Here is an 18065-nt window from a genome sequence, read left to right as displayed (position 1 = left end):
GCTGAGAGACTCATTTTACTTCATATGACTACTGACTCTGCCCACCTAAATAAAGAAAAAAGTGCCTGAAATAAAATGAGTCTGGATTATTGTGTCAGTTAAACAGTCTGATGTCTTTGAGAGCACACACAAAAAAAATTGGCTTTGGCACATCAGAACAAAATTAAAATTTTTCTCCTCTAGATATTTTTTTCCTGGAAAAATAATTAACTTTGTTTCACATTAAATTTAAATATCATAATGAAATATATGGATTTCTGAAAGACATAAAGCCATTGTGAAGTACTGACAAACCCATTATCACGCAAATAGCCTAAGTAAATTCAGAACTTTGCATTCTCTGTTGGATGCTAATAGATAAATTGCATAGTTAGAAGGAGAGCAAGCAATCATTCTCTATCTGCCAGTCACAATAGTACTTCTCTAACCATCTGCAAAATCTCTCTTCTGCTTTGTCTTGAAAGGGTGAAACTGGACTTCCAGGATTTCCAGGGTCTGTTGGCCCTAAAGGACAAAAAGGAGAACCCGTAAGTATTTTAGCTTTGAGGACAGAGGAAGAGTATCTTAAAAATTGGATCAAAAATATTTTTCCAAATCAGCCCCAATTCCATGTACCTTGGTTGATCCTGTCATGGTAAACAACAGATCAGATCTCCAAGCAGGTATTAGCTATGCTATGCACTAAGTCTTTTACATGTATTTACTCACTTAATCCATAAAAATGTTCCATAAGGTCAGCTATTATCACATTTCAAATGATGAAAGTAAGGCATAGAGAGGTTAAGTAACTTTGCCCAAAGTCACACAGTACTAAGCATTGGTGCTGTGAATCACACCTAGATGAGCTGATTCTAGAACCTAAATTTTAAAATCACAAAGCTCCTCTGGTATAACTAAACACTGCAACTAAAATAATAAAATTAATGTATCAAAAGACTAGTACAAATTTGTCCGAAAGAAATTGGAAACATCTTTCCGCTCAAACAACTGTTCTCAGTGTACCTTCTGAAGTTATTTTTCTTTCTTGATTTTTGTAAGATCAAAGTGGCTTCGCAACCACTTTGCAATATTAGTATGGCCAGTTTCTTTCAAAACATACTTCTTTTTGTGGGGAAAAAGAGAAAAACCGTACAGTATCATTTATATTCAAATAGGACCACCTAAAGTGATGAAAGGAATCATGGATACAAAAAAATGACTGTTTAATGCTGCTTTTAAGAAAGCAGTTTTCAAGAGTCAGTGAGAATCAGGCTTAACAAATCTTTCATCTTAAAAAAAAAAAAAGTAATACATCTTTTTCAACCACTTTATCCCTTTCTTTACCAGAGCGAATAAGGGAATTGGTTTATCAGAGGATAAAACATGAAGAGGTCACTAAATTGCCTACATGACAAACAGGCACATTATTTAAAGTATTCACTGTTACAAAGCCAAATTTTCCCTATGCTTCAGCTTTAAAAAAATTAACAATGACAGTAATTTTTGCAGCTTTAGAATCAGTCGGTGGCCTATATACCCTAGTTCTTCTCTACCTTTGGGAGTCATACTTGCCCTTAGTATTCAGTTCAATCCTTCTTACACAACTACAGGATTTAGCAGTCTTTAATGGAGTTCTCCAGCTGAATATTTCCAATAATGTCTAGAAAATCTCATGTCTCAGAAATCCAGCCTGGTGCATGCCCCTGGTACCTGCTGACTCTCTAGATGCTCCCCACTTGGAGGTTCCTCTTAGCATTTCTTAACTGCTTCTTTAGGTCTCCATTGTCTTCCCTCCAAACCTGAACACTGACACCCACCTTCTCTTAATTTCCACATGACGCATGGATGACCCTGCAGTGAGATTTACAAAAATTTTACTGGAAAATCAGGGACTTTTAGAGCAGAAAGGAGAAACTTTCAGTGAGTTAGTGCAGTGCTTCTCAAATGTGAATGCTTGAATCCCACTGATTCTAAGTCAGTAGGTTTGGAGCAGGGCCAGAGAGTCTGTGTTTTTCATAAGCTCTCAGTAATGCTGATGCTATTGGTCCATGGTCCACACTTTAAGCAGTAAGGGTTGGAGGAGTTCATAGTTCCTAGGAGTGATAAGCCTTTTTTTCCCCCAGGGATTTCCTCTGCCTTTCTCTCCTATCTCTAATGTTCAAGGGCAGTCCATATATCTCATGGGGACTGCCTTTAGCCCTGTTTTCCTTAACTAGAGCTTCTTTTCCTCCTAACTCTTCTCCATACCAGCTCCCTTTTCATCCCTTAATTATTCCACCACCTCATACATCTTTGCTTGCTTCCTTTCCCAACCCTTACTTTAAAACAACACAAATTTTACATTATTATGGAGAGTAGTTTAACTCTTTATGTTCTCAACCTTTGTATTCCAGAAGATGATGTAGACTTTACATTGCTTAATAATCAGAAGGCTCAAACAGAAGAGTAGTATTCATTCAAAGGTGAATTCTGAACCACCAATCCCAAATGGTAACTAAAATGGCAAATTGCCCCTCACCGTAGAACATTCAGAATATGGTTTGGTGTGTAACACATCAGAGCTAAAATATACTTCAGATCATAAGGAAAGGGGGACTCTAAAAGTTTAAATGACTTGCCTCAAATAGTAGCCACTGGAGCAAGAACCAAATAGCAATTATTTAGACAACTTGGCTCCCAGGTTTTTTTTTTCTTTTATAAACAGTTGCTTTAGTCAATGTGGCCACTAAACTTGACAGTGGCTGTACATAAGCAATGACATGAGCAGTGTCATATAAGCAAAAATAAGCAGGGAAATAAGAATATAAATAAAGTGTTGATCTAATATATAGAAATTAACCACTATTAAGATATTTCATCATGTTGGGTAGATATGGGTATGTAGTTGTCCCTTGGTATCTGTGTGGGGTTGGTTACAGGACTCTCAGAGAATACCAAAATCTGAGGATGCTCAAGTCTCTGATATAAAATGGCCTACCCTTTGCATATCACCTATGCATTCTCCTGTATACTTCAAATTATTTCCAGATTACTTATAATACATAATACAATGCAAGTCCTATGTAAATAGTTGTTATACTATATTATTTTTTAAATTTGTACTATTTTTATTGCTACATTGTTATTGTTTTTCTTTTTCAAATATATATGTATATATTTTTTATTATTGTGCCTATTTTATTTCATTTTTTATTATACTTTAAGTTCTGGGATACATGTGAAGGAAGTGCAGGTCTGTTACATTGGTATACACGTGCCATGGTGGTTTGCTGCACCCATGAACCCATCATCTACATTAGGTATTTCTCCTAATGCTATCCCTCCCCTAGCTCCCCATCCGCCCGACAGACCCTGATGTGTGATGTTCCCCTCCCTATGTCCATGTGTTCTCATTGTTCAACTCCCATTTATGAGTGAGAACATGTGGTGTCTGGTTTTCTACTCGTGTTAGTTTGCTGAGAATAAATGGTTTCCAGTTTTATCTATGTCCCTACAAAGGACATGAACTCATCCTTTTTATGGTTGCATAGTATTCCATGGTGTATATGTGCCACATTTTTTTTATCCAGTCTATCATTGATGGGCATTTGGGTTAGTTCCAAGTCTTTGCTATTGTGAATAGTGCCGCAACAAACATATGTGTGCATGTGTCTTCATAGTAGAATTATTTATAATCATTTGGGTATATACCCAGTAATAGGATTGCTGGGTCAAATGTTATTTCTAATTCTAGATCCTTGAGGAGTCACCACACTGTCTTCCACGATGGTTGAACTAATTTACACTTCTACCAACAGTGTAAAAGCATTTCTGTTTCTCCACATCCTCTCCAGCATCTGTTGTTTTTAACTTTTTAATGATTGCCATTCTAACTGGCATGAGATGGTATCTCATTTTGGTTTTTATTTGCATTTCTCTAATGCAATGATGATGAGCTTTTTTTCATATGTTTGTTGGCTGCATATATGTCTTCTTTCGAGAAGTGTCTGTTCATATTCTTCACCCACTTTTTGATGGTGTTTTTTTTCTTGTAAATTTGTTTAAGTTCTTTGTAGATTCTGGATATTGGCCATTCATCAGATTGATAGATGGCAAAAATTTTCTCCCATTCTATAGGTTGCCTGTTCACTCTGGTGATAGTTTATTTCACTGTGCAGAAGCTCGTTAGTTTAATTAAATCTCCTTTGTCTATTTTGGCTTTTGTTACCATTGCTTTTGGTGTTTTTGTCATGAAGTCTTTGCCCAGGCCCATGTCCTGAATGGGATTGCCTAGGTTTTCTTCTAGGGTTTTTATGGTTTTAGGTCTTAAGTTTAAGTCTTCAATCCATCTCAAGTTAATTTTAGTATAAAGTATAAGGAAGGGGTCCAGTTTCAGCTTTCTGCATATGGCTAGCCAGTTTTCCACAGAACTTACAGATATGCTTAAAGTTATTTTCATTAAAGTAAAAATGAAAACTAGAAAACTATTTTTAAAATAATGATTATGTATATTTAAACACACAATTAACCTACTGGAAGAATTCAGATGAATGTCTTTTCATTCAGTGTTCTTATCAGTTTCTTGCTGTCACTCCCATTTCACATCCAATTAGATGTGTGTTTGTGATCATTTTCTATGTAAACCAGGCAATAGGAAGCTTTGGCCTTGGACGGCATTCCGATTTGTCAGCCACTTGGGATTTTATAAATGAAATTAGAATGATTAACTCGTTGTTCATTTGGGACTATAAAGGAGTTTTAAATTATCATATACTTCCTTTAAGCTGCAAAAGCAGACTGTGTGACACTCTAGGTATTTTTAGAGGCCTGTTTGCAATGGGGGTCTGAGTTTGGCCTGTAGGATTTATCCATACCCCAGTTTGGAGATTTTATTTCTAAGAGTTTATAATTGATTCTATTTTCTACCCATTCTCCTTAGGGAGAACCTTTTACAAAAGGAGATAAAGGAGATAAAGTAAGTAAATGTTTTATCACTATCTTGGGTTTTCTACTTCATTGATTTGTTTCTCTTTGATTTTCTGGTATGTTTACTTTGGAGTCTAACAGATTTGATTAAATAAGGTCCATGAGATTTTACTTCTTCCTCTGTGATTTAAGTCTTTTATTTTGATAAATAAGAAAATTTAAGCCTTGTTAAGTATTGTCACGTGAGGAGACTTTAACATTGAATCTTCTAATACTTTTTTTAACCAATTACTAATAATAATTGGACATGAATGTTATAAAGACATCCACTTAGGATATCACAAATATAAAATTAAAATGAAAGATACTTTTTTTCTCTAAAATTCTGTTAATGGCACAAACTGGATGTATCAAATATATTAATAAGCCACAGAAAATAAAAAAGCAAACTTATTATTGCCAATATCATCCTTTTTTGTATAACCTTAATTTTGTTGTAATTGTTTTTTCAATAAGCACATATAACTAAAGCTAGAGTCACCAACACATATTACCTTAAATTCTACTCTTCCTCATTCCTTCTCTGAAGTTTTAATTCTCTGGGACATGAGATTAATTGGTGGCAAATTATAACTATGTCAGCGAAGTAGAGAATGCAGTGATTGCTAATGGGACATGATAATTACAGTGTCAAAAGTGGCATTGGGGGAAAAACTATTAAAATGAGGCAAGAAATTAAGAAAGTATTGTTTATTTATTAGTAAGAAGTATTTTGAATCATGTTTTAGAATGAACTCTCCTTGATTTCATTATGTCTTCCATAATTTCCCTTTTTATTGTATGTTAATTAGTAGAAATTCAATTAAAGTATCAGAGATGTCCATCTCCATCTGAATTTAAGCATTAACCTTATAGTAATTATTTTATTTACAGGGAGAACCTGGGATAATAGGATCACGGGGAGTAAAGGTAATTTCCTGGCATTCTTCAATTTCATCTCCAACCTTAATGAGATTATAAAAATTAAAGCAACATTGATCTTTCCTTTGCCTTACATGTTTAGGGTGAACCTGGAGATCCTGGTCCCCCTGGTTTAATAGGAAGCCCAGGACTAAAGGTATATAAGAAATAACTAAGATTAATTGGGAAATAATTGGGGAATTATAGCCATTCTGTGTAAAACAAGGTACTTTGGTGTGCCATTCATTTTCTTCACAGATGCTCTCTGAGACTTTATCCTGATTCCATGGTAATTTTCCTCCATTGGCTGCATTGATTACACACATAGTAATTGTCTTTTGGTTCACAATAGGATTTCTAAACTCTTTTTCAGAGCATATCCACAGTAGCATCCCTAAAAGTTTTTTTTTTTTTTTTTTTTTTTTTTGAGACGGAGTTTCGCTGTTGTTACCCAGGCTGGAGTGCAATGGCGCGATCTCGGCTCACCGCAACCTCCGCCTCCTGGGTTCTGGCAATTCTCCTGCCTCAGCCTCCTGAGTAGCTGGGATTACAGGCACGCGCCACCGTGCCCAGCTAATTTTTTGTATTTTTAGTAGAGACGGGGTTTCACCATGTTGACCGGGATGGTCTCCATCTCTTGACCTCGTGATCCACCCGCCTCGGCCTCCCAAAGTGCTGGGATTACAGGCGTGAGCCACCGCGCCCGGCCCCCTAAAAGTTTTAAGAGTAAACACTGTGAGCTAAATGACCTTGAGCTATATTCTTAAAAGGAACAGAATTCAAGATTCCGTTTCTAAACCAAAATTATGCAGCCTTGAGGTGCTTGAGTTTCCCAAGTGGGATTCTACAGGAGTATCCGAAGAAAGCAGCTTTTGGAAGGTGCAGGAGAAATTAATGTGATATGCTCCCAGACAACGGGTAGGGCAATTACCACCTGCTCGTGAGAACAGATCCATTAAATAAAAACATCTGGAGACTATCTTGGTAAGCCCAAAGTACATTTCAGTATTATACAGATAAAGTGGGATGGTGGAAAGTTGGTATTCCTATAGGTAAATATCACATTATGCTTTACAAACACTCAGGTACAATCTGTCTGTCTATTTTTTTTTTTTTTAGCAAAGCTAAAGCATATACTACCTTTTATTTTAGGGTCAACAAGGATCTGCAGGCTCCATGGGACCCAGAGGACTGCCAGGAGATGTTGTATGTATAATGTCTTTGATATTTTTGAAATGAAATTGAGACTAGGACATGTTTTAGTAAAACATCAACATCTGTTCAAGTAACTGAGATCCCACATTTCCCAAAGATATGGGTCATCTATGCCACTAAAACTGATCATACCTAATATCAGGAGCTATTGGGAAGATAGACCCTTCATATATTCATGTGAGGTCCTTTAAGGTATCGTTAGCCTAATAAATTGGTTTTTGGAACTCAGGTTAATTAAATTATCATTTTGGACATGCTTCTTAATGCTGTACCAGCAGTAGAGAAAATTGGAAATGTCAAAAGAAGAACACCAAAAGAGAAAGCAAACATTTTCAATATATATAGCTTTTAGTTCAAGTCTCCTTCTAAGGAAGACACTTCCAAAGCTCTATTGTTTTCTAGCCAAAGCCTTCCAAGAAAAGCAATGCTTTTAGCTGAAAATATGTCTGGAGGAAAATCGACAGATTGCATTATAACCTAGCTTTAGTGGACTTAAAATACTCAATGCACCCTCCTATTCATTATCTGCATCAGCTTTGTATTCCTTGAACAAGCCTTCCTAGCATTCTGACAACTTGGGAGCTGAGAGCTCTCCATCAGTTCACACTTCAGCAAAATAAGAAAAGTCCTTGTCCATAACTTCTTGGAAACCGATCACTATCTGACCATGATTAGAGTTCCCTTTAGGCCACTTTTAGGATCTCTCCTTTTTTCATGCCCCAGGAACAGCCCCTTAACCTGACGTTCTATTCTCCATGCTCACTGCTTGAGTGTCTCCTATCTATTGGTCAGTGCACATATTCTGTTTGGTACTTTGAACACCCAGTTTATAAAGCAAAGTTTTGTATCACTCCCCTACGCCAACTAATGGGCCACTGTATATAAACCTAGTGGACAGATCTTATGAAGAGAGATAATCCTGGTGGCACATGTGGAGCCACAATCCTCAAAAACTGAGATGAAGTGATAGTGGCTAGAGCTATAAAGAGAACAAAATCAAAAGAGAAAGAGCCACTGTTTCTAAACATAGTAAAAATACATTTTTCTAGTTACCCTAGAGTCCTCTGAATCATTATGTGATGCTATCAACCACCATCCTTCCTCCATGGCAATAATATGGGTGAGACATTCGGTTCAACTTGACTTTAGTTTCTAACCCATGGCATCCAGGTGGCTTCACTTGAAACAACAAATCACGTAGAATCACTAATATTTTTCCAGGTCTTAAAGGCCAAAATCAATCCAGCTCCTTGTATTAATAGGTTATACGTTAAAATTCCGTTATCTTGACAAAGATTCACAGATATAGGGAAATGTTATTATAAGAGATGTTCTCATTGCTCTTTCTTATTAACTCTGAGTTTTCTAGGGATTGCCAGGAGAACATGGTATCCCAGGAAAACAAGGCCTTAAAGGAGAAAAGGTATAGTTTACATTTTACTAATTTTATATGTTAAGTAGATAGGAGGAAAAGACAGAGGATCATAAGGAAAATGAAAGGACAGCCCAGGGCTTCTGGGATTTTGCAGGGGACAGACATTCATATTAATTACAATGTAAATGACACCCCCTAGAGTTGTGTGTTTTGGCAGCCCTGGTTCTGGCACAGGAATGCCATGTGACAAAATGAACTAACTAAGAGATGAAGGTATCAGGAGTCTGAAAGTCAAGCTCAGTTACCAATTCTGGTATAACCCTAAGAAGTCTCTTAATCTTTCAGGGTCTGTTTCTTGATATCTACATGGAAACAGTGTATTAACATTGAACAATTATTGGGGAATAACTTAAAACAAACATAAAGATCATTTGGAGAATTTTATTAATAGATACGCCCTTTTGTGCATATACATATATATATGTATATACAGACATGCATATGTTTCATGATACTGCTAACATAACTAACTGCAAAATGTAAATGCACTGAACAGTAATAGGCATGAATTAAGTACTTAATAAATATTATTGAATGAGTTGGTGAGTGAGTGAGTGAGTGAATCAAGTTTGACTGGTTATGATGACAACTTAAAACAATGGAAACCACTGCCTCCTTCTCACTTCCCACCATGAATCTGAGCATTAAAGTAAGAATCTTACCTTGTTTTCCACAGGGAGATCCAGGTGGGATCACAGGCCCTCCAGGACTTCCAGGTCCAAAAGGTGAGGCTGGTCCTCCAGGAAAAAGCCTGCCAGGGGAACCAGTAAGTATTAGCCCTTTTATTAATATTTTTCTTGCAAGTTCATTAATTACTACTTGTGGGTTCCTAGTTTCAGATCACAAGTATGGGAATAAGTTTAGGTCTGCAAAAAAAGCAAAAAGAACTTAAAACAGAACTACCATTCGACCTAGCAATCCTACTACTGGGTTTCTTTTCCCAAAAGAAAATATATAGTTCTACCAAAAAGACGCATGCACTCATATGTTCATTGCAGCTCTATTCACAATAGTAATGACATGGAATCAGCGTAGCTACCCATCTACAGTGGAATGGAAAAAGAAAATGTGATACATATAACCATGGAATACTATGCAGCCATACAAAGGACAAAATCATGTCCTTTGCAGCAACGTGGATACAGCTAGAGGCCATTATCTTAAGCAAATTAATGCAGGAACAGAAAATCAAATACTGCATGTTCTCACTTACAATTGGGAGCTAAACATTGGTTGCACACCAACATAGACATGAGACATGGGGGACGACTGATGGGGAGAGTGGAAGAGAGTCAAGGTTGAAAAACTGTCAGGCACTATGCTCACTTCCTTGGATAGCAGGATCATTCATACAATAAACCTCGCAACATGCAATTTACCCATGTAATAAACCTATTCATGTACCCCTGAACCTAAAATTAAAATGAGGAGAAAAAAATAAATTTTCATCTGTTCATCTTATTCTTTTTTCTTGTTTTATTTTTTTGAGACAGGGTCTTAATCTGTTCACCCAGGCTAGAGTGCAGTGGTGCAATTATAGATCACTGCAGCCTTGACCTCTGGGATTCAAGTGATCCTCCCACCCCAACCTCCTGAGTAGTGGAAACTATAGGCACACACCACTACGCCTGGCTAATTTTTATATATTTTGTGTAGATGGGGTTTCCTGAGCTCAAGTGATCTGCCAATCTTGGCCTCCCAAAGTGCTGGGATTACTGGCACCTTATTCTTTAAATCAGAGATAAAACCTCTTAAAAGTCTGATAAGCAAAGGGCTTTCTTCTGAAGAAACCACACATGCGTGCAACATTTTGCATATGATTTTGGAAGATCCCTAGACCCCCTGAATCCTAGGCATGGATTCTTTAGAGATCTATGAATCCCAGTGAGGTACACTGGTTTTAAACCATAGACGTTCCTAGGGCAGTATTGCAAAACAGAAAAACTACCTGAAATTTCCCTTCTGGAGGTTTTGCAGGTATCACCATGGTTTGCCATTTGCAGAAAACATCTTTGTAACCCAGGCTACTCCCAGGACATTGAAAACTGGACTGCTGGAAAATCTAAATAGCCAATATTTTTATAATATGTTTTAGGTGCCTTTGTTTCTCATCTTTGAACTTTTTATGTTATTTAATAATAATATTTCTCAGTATCAGATGCCTCATTTTAGAAATAAAAACCTTTTATATTTTATATCAACTATACAAAATCTATAACTTATTGAAATTTGTACTCCCTGTTCCTTATTCTTTTATAGAAAAAGATTTATTCAAGTGAGATGAAGAGTGATAAAACATATTTTAGTTGTAACTTCTAAGGTGTTTGTAACCTTTCTAGAAGAAGATATATATTCATATATTTTTTCTTTTAGGGATTAGATGGAAATCCTGGAGCACCTGGTCCACGTGGGCCAAAGGTATACAAATATTATAGTTAATTTTTAAGGAATTAATAATTAACAAAATACAGTGGAAAAAAATTATGTCTCTTGAGCCTAGCACTAACAGAAGCTTCTCATTTCACAGGGTGAAAGAGGACTTCCGGGTGTTCAAGGTTCCCCAGGGGACACAGGCTCACCAGGGGTAGGAATTCCTGGCAGAACAGTAAGTGAAATTCAGTCATGTCCTTGTTGATTCCAATATCATGAAATAAAATCCAGTGTCAAATTTTAACTAGGAGAAAAGAATAGAAAGGTCAGAGGAGGAAATACAAATACACAGTATCCAGAGAAGATTGATGGGCATTAAGGTTATATCACTTAAGCACAGAGACAGTACCCACTGTTTGTTTATTAACTTACAGATGCTGCTCACACATACACTAAATTTGGATTAGAAGCAGTCATTTAACCCTTACACTTCTATTCTATATATTAAAAAGCACACATGAATGTTTATAAGATGGTAAGAATGCCCAACATTAGGCCATTATACATTAAAGCTTGTTTTTAATTAAAACAAGTTAATATTTAAAGTGGATGGAGTATGCATAAGTGAAATGACACCAAAAAGGCCTAAATAATGTCTTCAGAGTGAAGAGATGGTGTTTTCAATGGTGAAAACAAATTATAGGCAGTTTTTAAAGTATTTCAACTATAAGGACAGAGCCTAGAACAGTCCCTATTAATAATGACCACTATAACCACACTTATAGACCAAATAACAATAAATTATAAAATTTTCATTTACTACAAAAAAAGATTTTTGAACAAGAAAAGTGGAAATAAATGGTTATTCTAATGACATTAATTTAGAAAACTGGCCTGTGGTGTAACAGAAAAACAAACTAACTTTTTTCCTACTATGCTCTTAACATTCAACATAATACAATTCTGACACCAGATGTGTGGGGTTTTCTTCCCATCAATTCTCCAATGGATATCAACTGGATGTCCTATTAGGCAATTCATTTCTGATACTATCTACCTGGAGTTAGAGTCAGATCCCACAAAACTGACCCCTACTTCAGATGCCAACTGCATATCTGGGTCTTCAAGACTTCTGTCCAGCCAGCTATAAGTTGGGAGTTCCTATGACCCCCACTTCAGGTTCTGTAGTTTGCTAGAGTGGTTCACATAATCAACTAACGCTTTCTTACGTTTACTGGTTTATGATATCAGTAAAGGATACGATAAAGGGTACAGTTGAACAGTCAGAAGAAGAGATACAAAGGGAGAGGTCTGAAGGGTCCCGGAGTGTAGGAGCTTCGGTCTCCATGGAGCTGGGGTGTGTCACTATCCTGACGTGGGTGTTTTTACCAGCCTAGAAGCTCTCTAAACCCCATATTTTGGGATTTTATAGAGGCTTCATCATGTCAGTAAGATTGATAATTAACTATATTTCCTGCCCCTCACCCCTCTTCAAAGAGTGTGGGGTGGGCGGAAAGGCCAAGCTTCTAACTGTGGCTTGGTCTTTTTGATAATCAGCTCCTATCCAGGAGCCCACTGACAGTCACCTCATTAGAACAAAAAAAGCTCTCCTATCACCCAGAAAACCCAAGGGATTAGGAGCTCTGTGTCAGGAACCAAGGCCAAAAAACAAGTATTAGAACAAAAGTTTCTCTTAGCAACCTACTGTTAAGGAATTGGTGAGGGTTTCAGGAGCTCTGTGCCAGGAACTGGGGGCAGAGACCAAATATTATTGTATCACAATATCATATCCTTATATTGAAGTTACCATGAAAAGTTATAAGAAAACATAAGTAGTGAAGGGTTATGTTGTGTGTGATGGTTTTCTGATTTGCCAGGGCAAGAATGTAAAAGACCATTGGAGATGGAATTAAACAAAGTAAAACCTTGTATCAGAAAAATATTAGGGGCTGGACACTATGGCTTATGCCTGTAATCCAGCACCTTGGGAGGCCAAGGCAGGCGGAACACTTGAGGTCAGGAGTTTGAGACCAGCCTGGCCAACATGGTGAAGTCCCATCTCTACTAAAAATACAAAAATTAGCCAAGCATGATGCCTGTAATCCCACCTACTCAGGAGACGGAGGTAGGAGAATCGCTTGAACCCAGGAGGCGGAGGTTGCAGTGAGCCGAGATTGTGCCACTGCACTCCAGTCTGATGACAGAGTGAAACTCCAACTCAAAAAAACAAAAAAAGAAAAAGAAAGAAAATAAAATTATTAGGGAAGTGATGATGGTTGAAGAAAAAAAATCACTCAGGGACACAGGATAAATAGAAAGAGAGCAAAAGTAGCTTTGACAAGAGCAGTGATATGAATCTTTATTTTTTTTTAATAAGAAAGGCAAAGTCAGTGAGCAGTTACTCCAGTCAACTGCTAGAAACCAGCTCTTGACTTACTTTTAGATTGCAAATTCCTTATACAGAAGTTCATGGTTACATAAGAGTGGTACAACTAACATCATTAAGTTCCCCAAAAATCTCCCAGCCTCATTTTATTGATCTGAAATTTTAATTTTCTAGAAGTAGAAAAAATAATTGATTAATATTTTACTTCCTACTCCTGTCACCGAATACTGGTTCTGGCAATTTCTTTCAAGATATAAATGACTCAAAGTAGAAAGCAGAAAAGAAAAGAAGCCTCGAGCCAGGTATGCCTGGGGGCGGTCAGTTTCTGACTGATGGAATTTGGATGCATTCTTTGTGCCCTCATGAATGTGCAGTGACAGATTATGGTAATGAGATAGATGTCCCAAGTTTCTCAGCAAAATCATGTTGATGTTTCCAGCAACAGGTATCTGATTAAGCATTCACCTAAGACCTGAAAGTCTTGGCCGACTTTGCAGTTTTCCATGTGTGACTGGTGGCAAACCCTGTTGTTCCTCTAAATACATTACAGTGCTTAGTCTTTTATCTCACTTGGATAATTTAGGACATTCTTGGTGGAATTTTAATAATAAAATCTCATTTTACTCAGGGCTCCCAAGGACCAGCTGGAGAGCCAGGTATTCAGGTAAGCTACTTAACTAATTTTTTATCACAGAAAAGCCAGCTTGCTTACTTGGGGGAAATGACTGAAAGACCATCCTCATAAGTAACTTTTTATTTCCCTCCTTTTCCAGGGTCCTCGAGGTCTTCCTGGGTTGCCAGGAACTCCAGGGACTCCGGGAAATCATGTAAGGACTTTCTTTATTTACCCTCCCCCATTTTCATCTGCACCTGTACCAACATGCAAAGATTGAACATGGATGCCTCTGTTTTCAGGGAGCTCCAGGGAGGGACGGAAAGCCAGGCCTGCCAGGCCCCCCAGGTGACCCGGTATGTAGACAGAACTTGGCTGATTTATGTATCTTAAATGCACTCCGAAGCCAAACAGGCTACCAAGCAAGTTTTGCTGTCCAAACTAATTAGAATGCTTGGTGACTGCTTGATGATTTTGTTTATCCCCATTATTTTGTCGAAGGAAAAAAAATTCAGGCTGGGTCATCGTTTCTGTGTGTGCGATGAATAAATTATTTCCTAAGGGTATAATTCAACTGTACAATTTTGCCCCAGGCTGAGCCTTGGCATATAATGTAATCCCATTGAAAAATGAGATAAAATATATCACCATAATTTCTATGCTTTCTAATGCTAGTGGCTAAATGAATTTCATTTTTCTAAATGAAATTTTGCAGGTAAGTTACCTACAATATGGTACAGGACCATTGATTCTGTAGCTTTAAAATGTTGTAATGATGAAATTATGAAAATTGGCTTGAGTAGGCTCTTAAAAAATGAGTTTAGGCACTAAATGTGTGTTCCAAAGTTTTATTTTAGGTTAAACCTTGTTTTGAGCAATAGTGAAATCCCTTTAAAAAGCTTCAGACTCGGCAGTTATAATTTGAGAGGCCATATGGTACATGACATTGTATTAAGAATCTTGTATAATAAAATCCAAATCTGGCTTCTCAGTTCTAAGCTTCACAAATACTTTCTGCCTCCCACAGTGTTTGGGCCTTATGTGCCTTTATAAGCTATGCGCAGAAGCATATTTTGGCATTTCTTTAACGCCACTGTTGAGTGAATCACTAGTGCATTTTTTCTGGGAATCTTGCAGAGTGTTACTTGGGTTTACACAGTGTCTCTCTGAAAGAACATCTTAAGACATGTGGCCAAAATGTGACCCAAGTTCCTTCAGTGTTTGTCTTACCTATCACTTAAGCCAACTGTAGATTCTTTTGAACTTTCATGAGAAATAACTTTAAGACAAACTTATGTGGTACTTGTCTTATTTCTCAACAGCCTGATAATGTATTTTCCAGAGGAGTGATTTCCTTTTAATAAATAATTTATCTTTATGTATTATTTAAAACCAATAATATACTAGGGATGGCATAAAGGTTGCCATGAAAATATAAAATACAGATGCACAATCAAAACTATGATATGTGTGTTTGCACATTCATGAGAGAAGAATAGTGAATATTTTTCAAAAATTGTTCTGAATTCTGTCAGTGCCATGTGTACATTTCTTGATATGGAACATAATGTTAAGCCAACGATTCTGAAGTGAGACACTAGGAGCCACATGGCATTTTAAGGAAAAATATCTACATTGTACTGTATGTTTATATTGTATTTTATTCATATATAAATACATATATTTGGTATTATCTTCTTAACCACAGATTGCACTTCCTCTCCTGGGAGACATCGGTGCTTTGCTCAAGGTACTCTGTTGCTGTGTAAGAAATTACGTGTTAATTTCCAGGAAAAATCAGAAAGAAAATATTTAGCAGAAATTGAGTCAATTGCTTAGCTGGAACTACAATTCAATTCTTAAATGGCAGGACATCTTTAAGATAGGAAAATAAACATGTGACTTTATATATCTTGTGCCATTTATCCTAATCCCTTCACTCTCTTCTTTACCAGCCTCTCACTTTCGGTGGGGTAGGGGTGGAGGGCAGGGGGTAGGATAGTTATGAATTGGCTACAGGGAAGGAATTGTATCATTAGCACCCTGGAGTAGATTATTCTCTCCTCTGGAGGAATATCTTTCTCTTAATGGGTGTTGATCCACCCTGGCTGGTGAAACCTAAACCTTCTCACTGTATCTGTCATGCTCAGTCCCAAGATGAAAATCAGTACTGCTCTATAAACAGCCACTTACAAGGCTGAATTTTGATGTCACGGGATTTTACAAAATTCCAGTCAACAACTGCCCTAACACCTGTTACTCTGTTCAATAAAAATCATCTCTACCTATTATCATCTCAGGGAATTAATCTTGCTACCTTTTTGTTTTTTTTCCTCTAACACTTCCCTGTATTTTATCAGTAAAACAGATGGGGGGAACGATAATGGTATATATGTAAGGGTAGGTATTTGCATGTTTCTGCCTGGTATGCTAAGTAAGATTGAGTGAGCCCACATGAAAATCAGGCCCATGACTTTATACTGAAACACCATGTGTCATATCTGTCTTTGTATGAATGGACATTGTGTATGTGTACACACACACAGACTGTAGTTAGATATATATGATTTAGTTTGTATTTCTAGCATTTAGCTCAGTGATTTGCACGATTATTTGCACAATAGTAAGCAGGCAAAAATATTTGTTTAATTTAATTCAAAAGACTTGAATTCTAGCATATACATTTGTAAGGTAATTGGAGTTTTGGGAATAGATATATAAACTAAGTGTAAATATGAATATAAATATAAAAATATATTAAAGGAATTTCTAAGACCTCCAAAAGCCAGCAGTTTTTATAAACCAGAGAAGAATATTTGTGGGGATTTTAGGAAAATCTTGTATTTATTGAGTTAAAATTACATCTCAGTCAATATGCCACTTTACTTACATCATCTCATTTAATTTCCATAATAATCTTATGAGTTCAGGCTGTTGCAGCATTCCTACTCTATAATATAGATGAGAGACCTGAAGTTCTCAGCAGTTAAGCAACTTTTTCAGAGTCACAGAGCAAGTAAATGTAACATTAACACAGAAACATAGGTCCTCAGATATTAAGTCCTAGATTCTTTACAAGACAGTGGTATTGGAAATAGGATTGCAGCAGTTCTGTCATTTCAGAATACTTAGCATTCTTTAAGGATGAGAGACTTGTATACTTTAATAGAAATGAATATACTGGTAGAATATGGGATCTCACAGAACAGATAAAAGGACCACGAATAGGATGAATAGGTTCTGATAGGAAGCGGAACCAGTGTTCCTGGGCTCTCAGAAGTGGAACTAACTGACAGTCTCACCCGGGCATCACCCCTCTAATGAATGTGCTCTGCCATTGCTCCAGTCCCTGCATCATTTCACCCAGGTTCTGAGTCCATAGAGAACAGGATATCTTGACTGATAGTCTCCACAAACTGTATATAATAGAAGAAAAGGGAGGCACATAGTTCCCCAAACAAAATCCAAATACAGGAATTTAGATTGTAGGTTGGATATGCCCGGCCATTGTAATAACATAATGTTAAATCCTGATGCTGTTACCCAGTACGTTAACTCTGTCTCTCTCTGCTTTGATTCTTTAGCCAATTTGATCATCCTGCTTTCTGTTTTCAATAATTTCTTTGATTAAAGTATTAAAAAGAACTGGCATAATTATAGGCCCCTTCAAAGGCCATCTTCTAGATTAATCAGTGTATCAATCCCTCTTTGAATGACATTGTGTATTGGCTAATAATTGATGCATCTTTATTCTTTTCATGAGAAAATCTTAAGACGTTTTTCCAAGAATATTAGTAAAACTCAGTTTTTAAAAAAAATTTACCATTCTGGTAACCCAAAGAAAATGAAGTCATTTTCAAATGACTCTTAAAAATTATATTGGTAATAATGATTATCATTTTTCAATGTTTTACTAAGACAGTCAATTGGATAATCTGTTCTGAAATGTTGCTCCATATTGATATACCAAAGTTTTACACCATATTGAAATGCCATGTTTGTATCTGCAGATAATTATCTTTTTAATAGTTTTTGAAATATGGAAATCCTTTCGTTTCTCTTAAGTTCTCAAGTGTCCCTTTATCTTCATAGTTTTTCAGATATTACCAGTAATAGTTCTATAAATATATATATTTAACTCCCCTACCAACACATTATCTCTGTCAAATAAACCAGGTGGTAAAATTAGTCTGGGAAACATT

At 36.7% G+C, this 18065-nt stretch overlaps 1 protein-coding gene across 1 annotated transcript in view; it reads left to right on the top strand.

Annotated features, from left to right (window-relative positions):
* The window catches only part of COL19A1 (collagen type XIX alpha 1 chain), a 357310-nt gene that overhangs the window by 272923 nt on the left and 66322 nt on the right, over positions 1-18065 (top strand). The window contains exons 19-31 of the mRNA XM_064360928.1: positions 465-527; positions 4898-4933; positions 5818-5853; positions 5948-6001; positions 6997-7050; positions 8429-8482; positions 9171-9260; positions 10868-10912; positions 11022-11099; positions 13879-13914; positions 14024-14077; positions 14166-14219; positions 15572-15613. Of these exons, the coding sequence (XP_064216998.1) occupies positions 465-527; positions 4898-4933; positions 5818-5853; positions 5948-6001; positions 6997-7050; positions 8429-8482; positions 9171-9260; positions 10868-10912; positions 11022-11099; positions 13879-13914; positions 14024-14077; positions 14166-14219; positions 15572-15613 (696 nt within the window). The remainder of the gene's footprint in view (positions 1-464; positions 528-4897; positions 4934-5817; positions 5854-5947; positions 6002-6996; positions 7051-8428; positions 8483-9170; positions 9261-10867; positions 10913-11021; positions 11100-13878; positions 13915-14023; positions 14078-14165; positions 14220-15571; positions 15614-18065) is intronic.

The sequence above is a fragment of the Aotus nancymaae genome, unplaced genomic scaffold, assembly GCF_030222135.1.
Source record: "Aotus nancymaae isolate 86718 unplaced genomic scaffold, 86718_ANA_hifiasm-v0.15.2.pri h1tg000040l, whole genome shotgun sequence".
Taxonomy (NCBI): Eukaryota; Metazoa; Chordata; class Mammalia; order Primates; family Aotidae; genus Aotus; species Aotus nancymaae.
The sequence above is the reverse complement of the archived record's forward strand: the minus strand, read 5'-3'. Positions and strand labels throughout refer to the sequence as shown.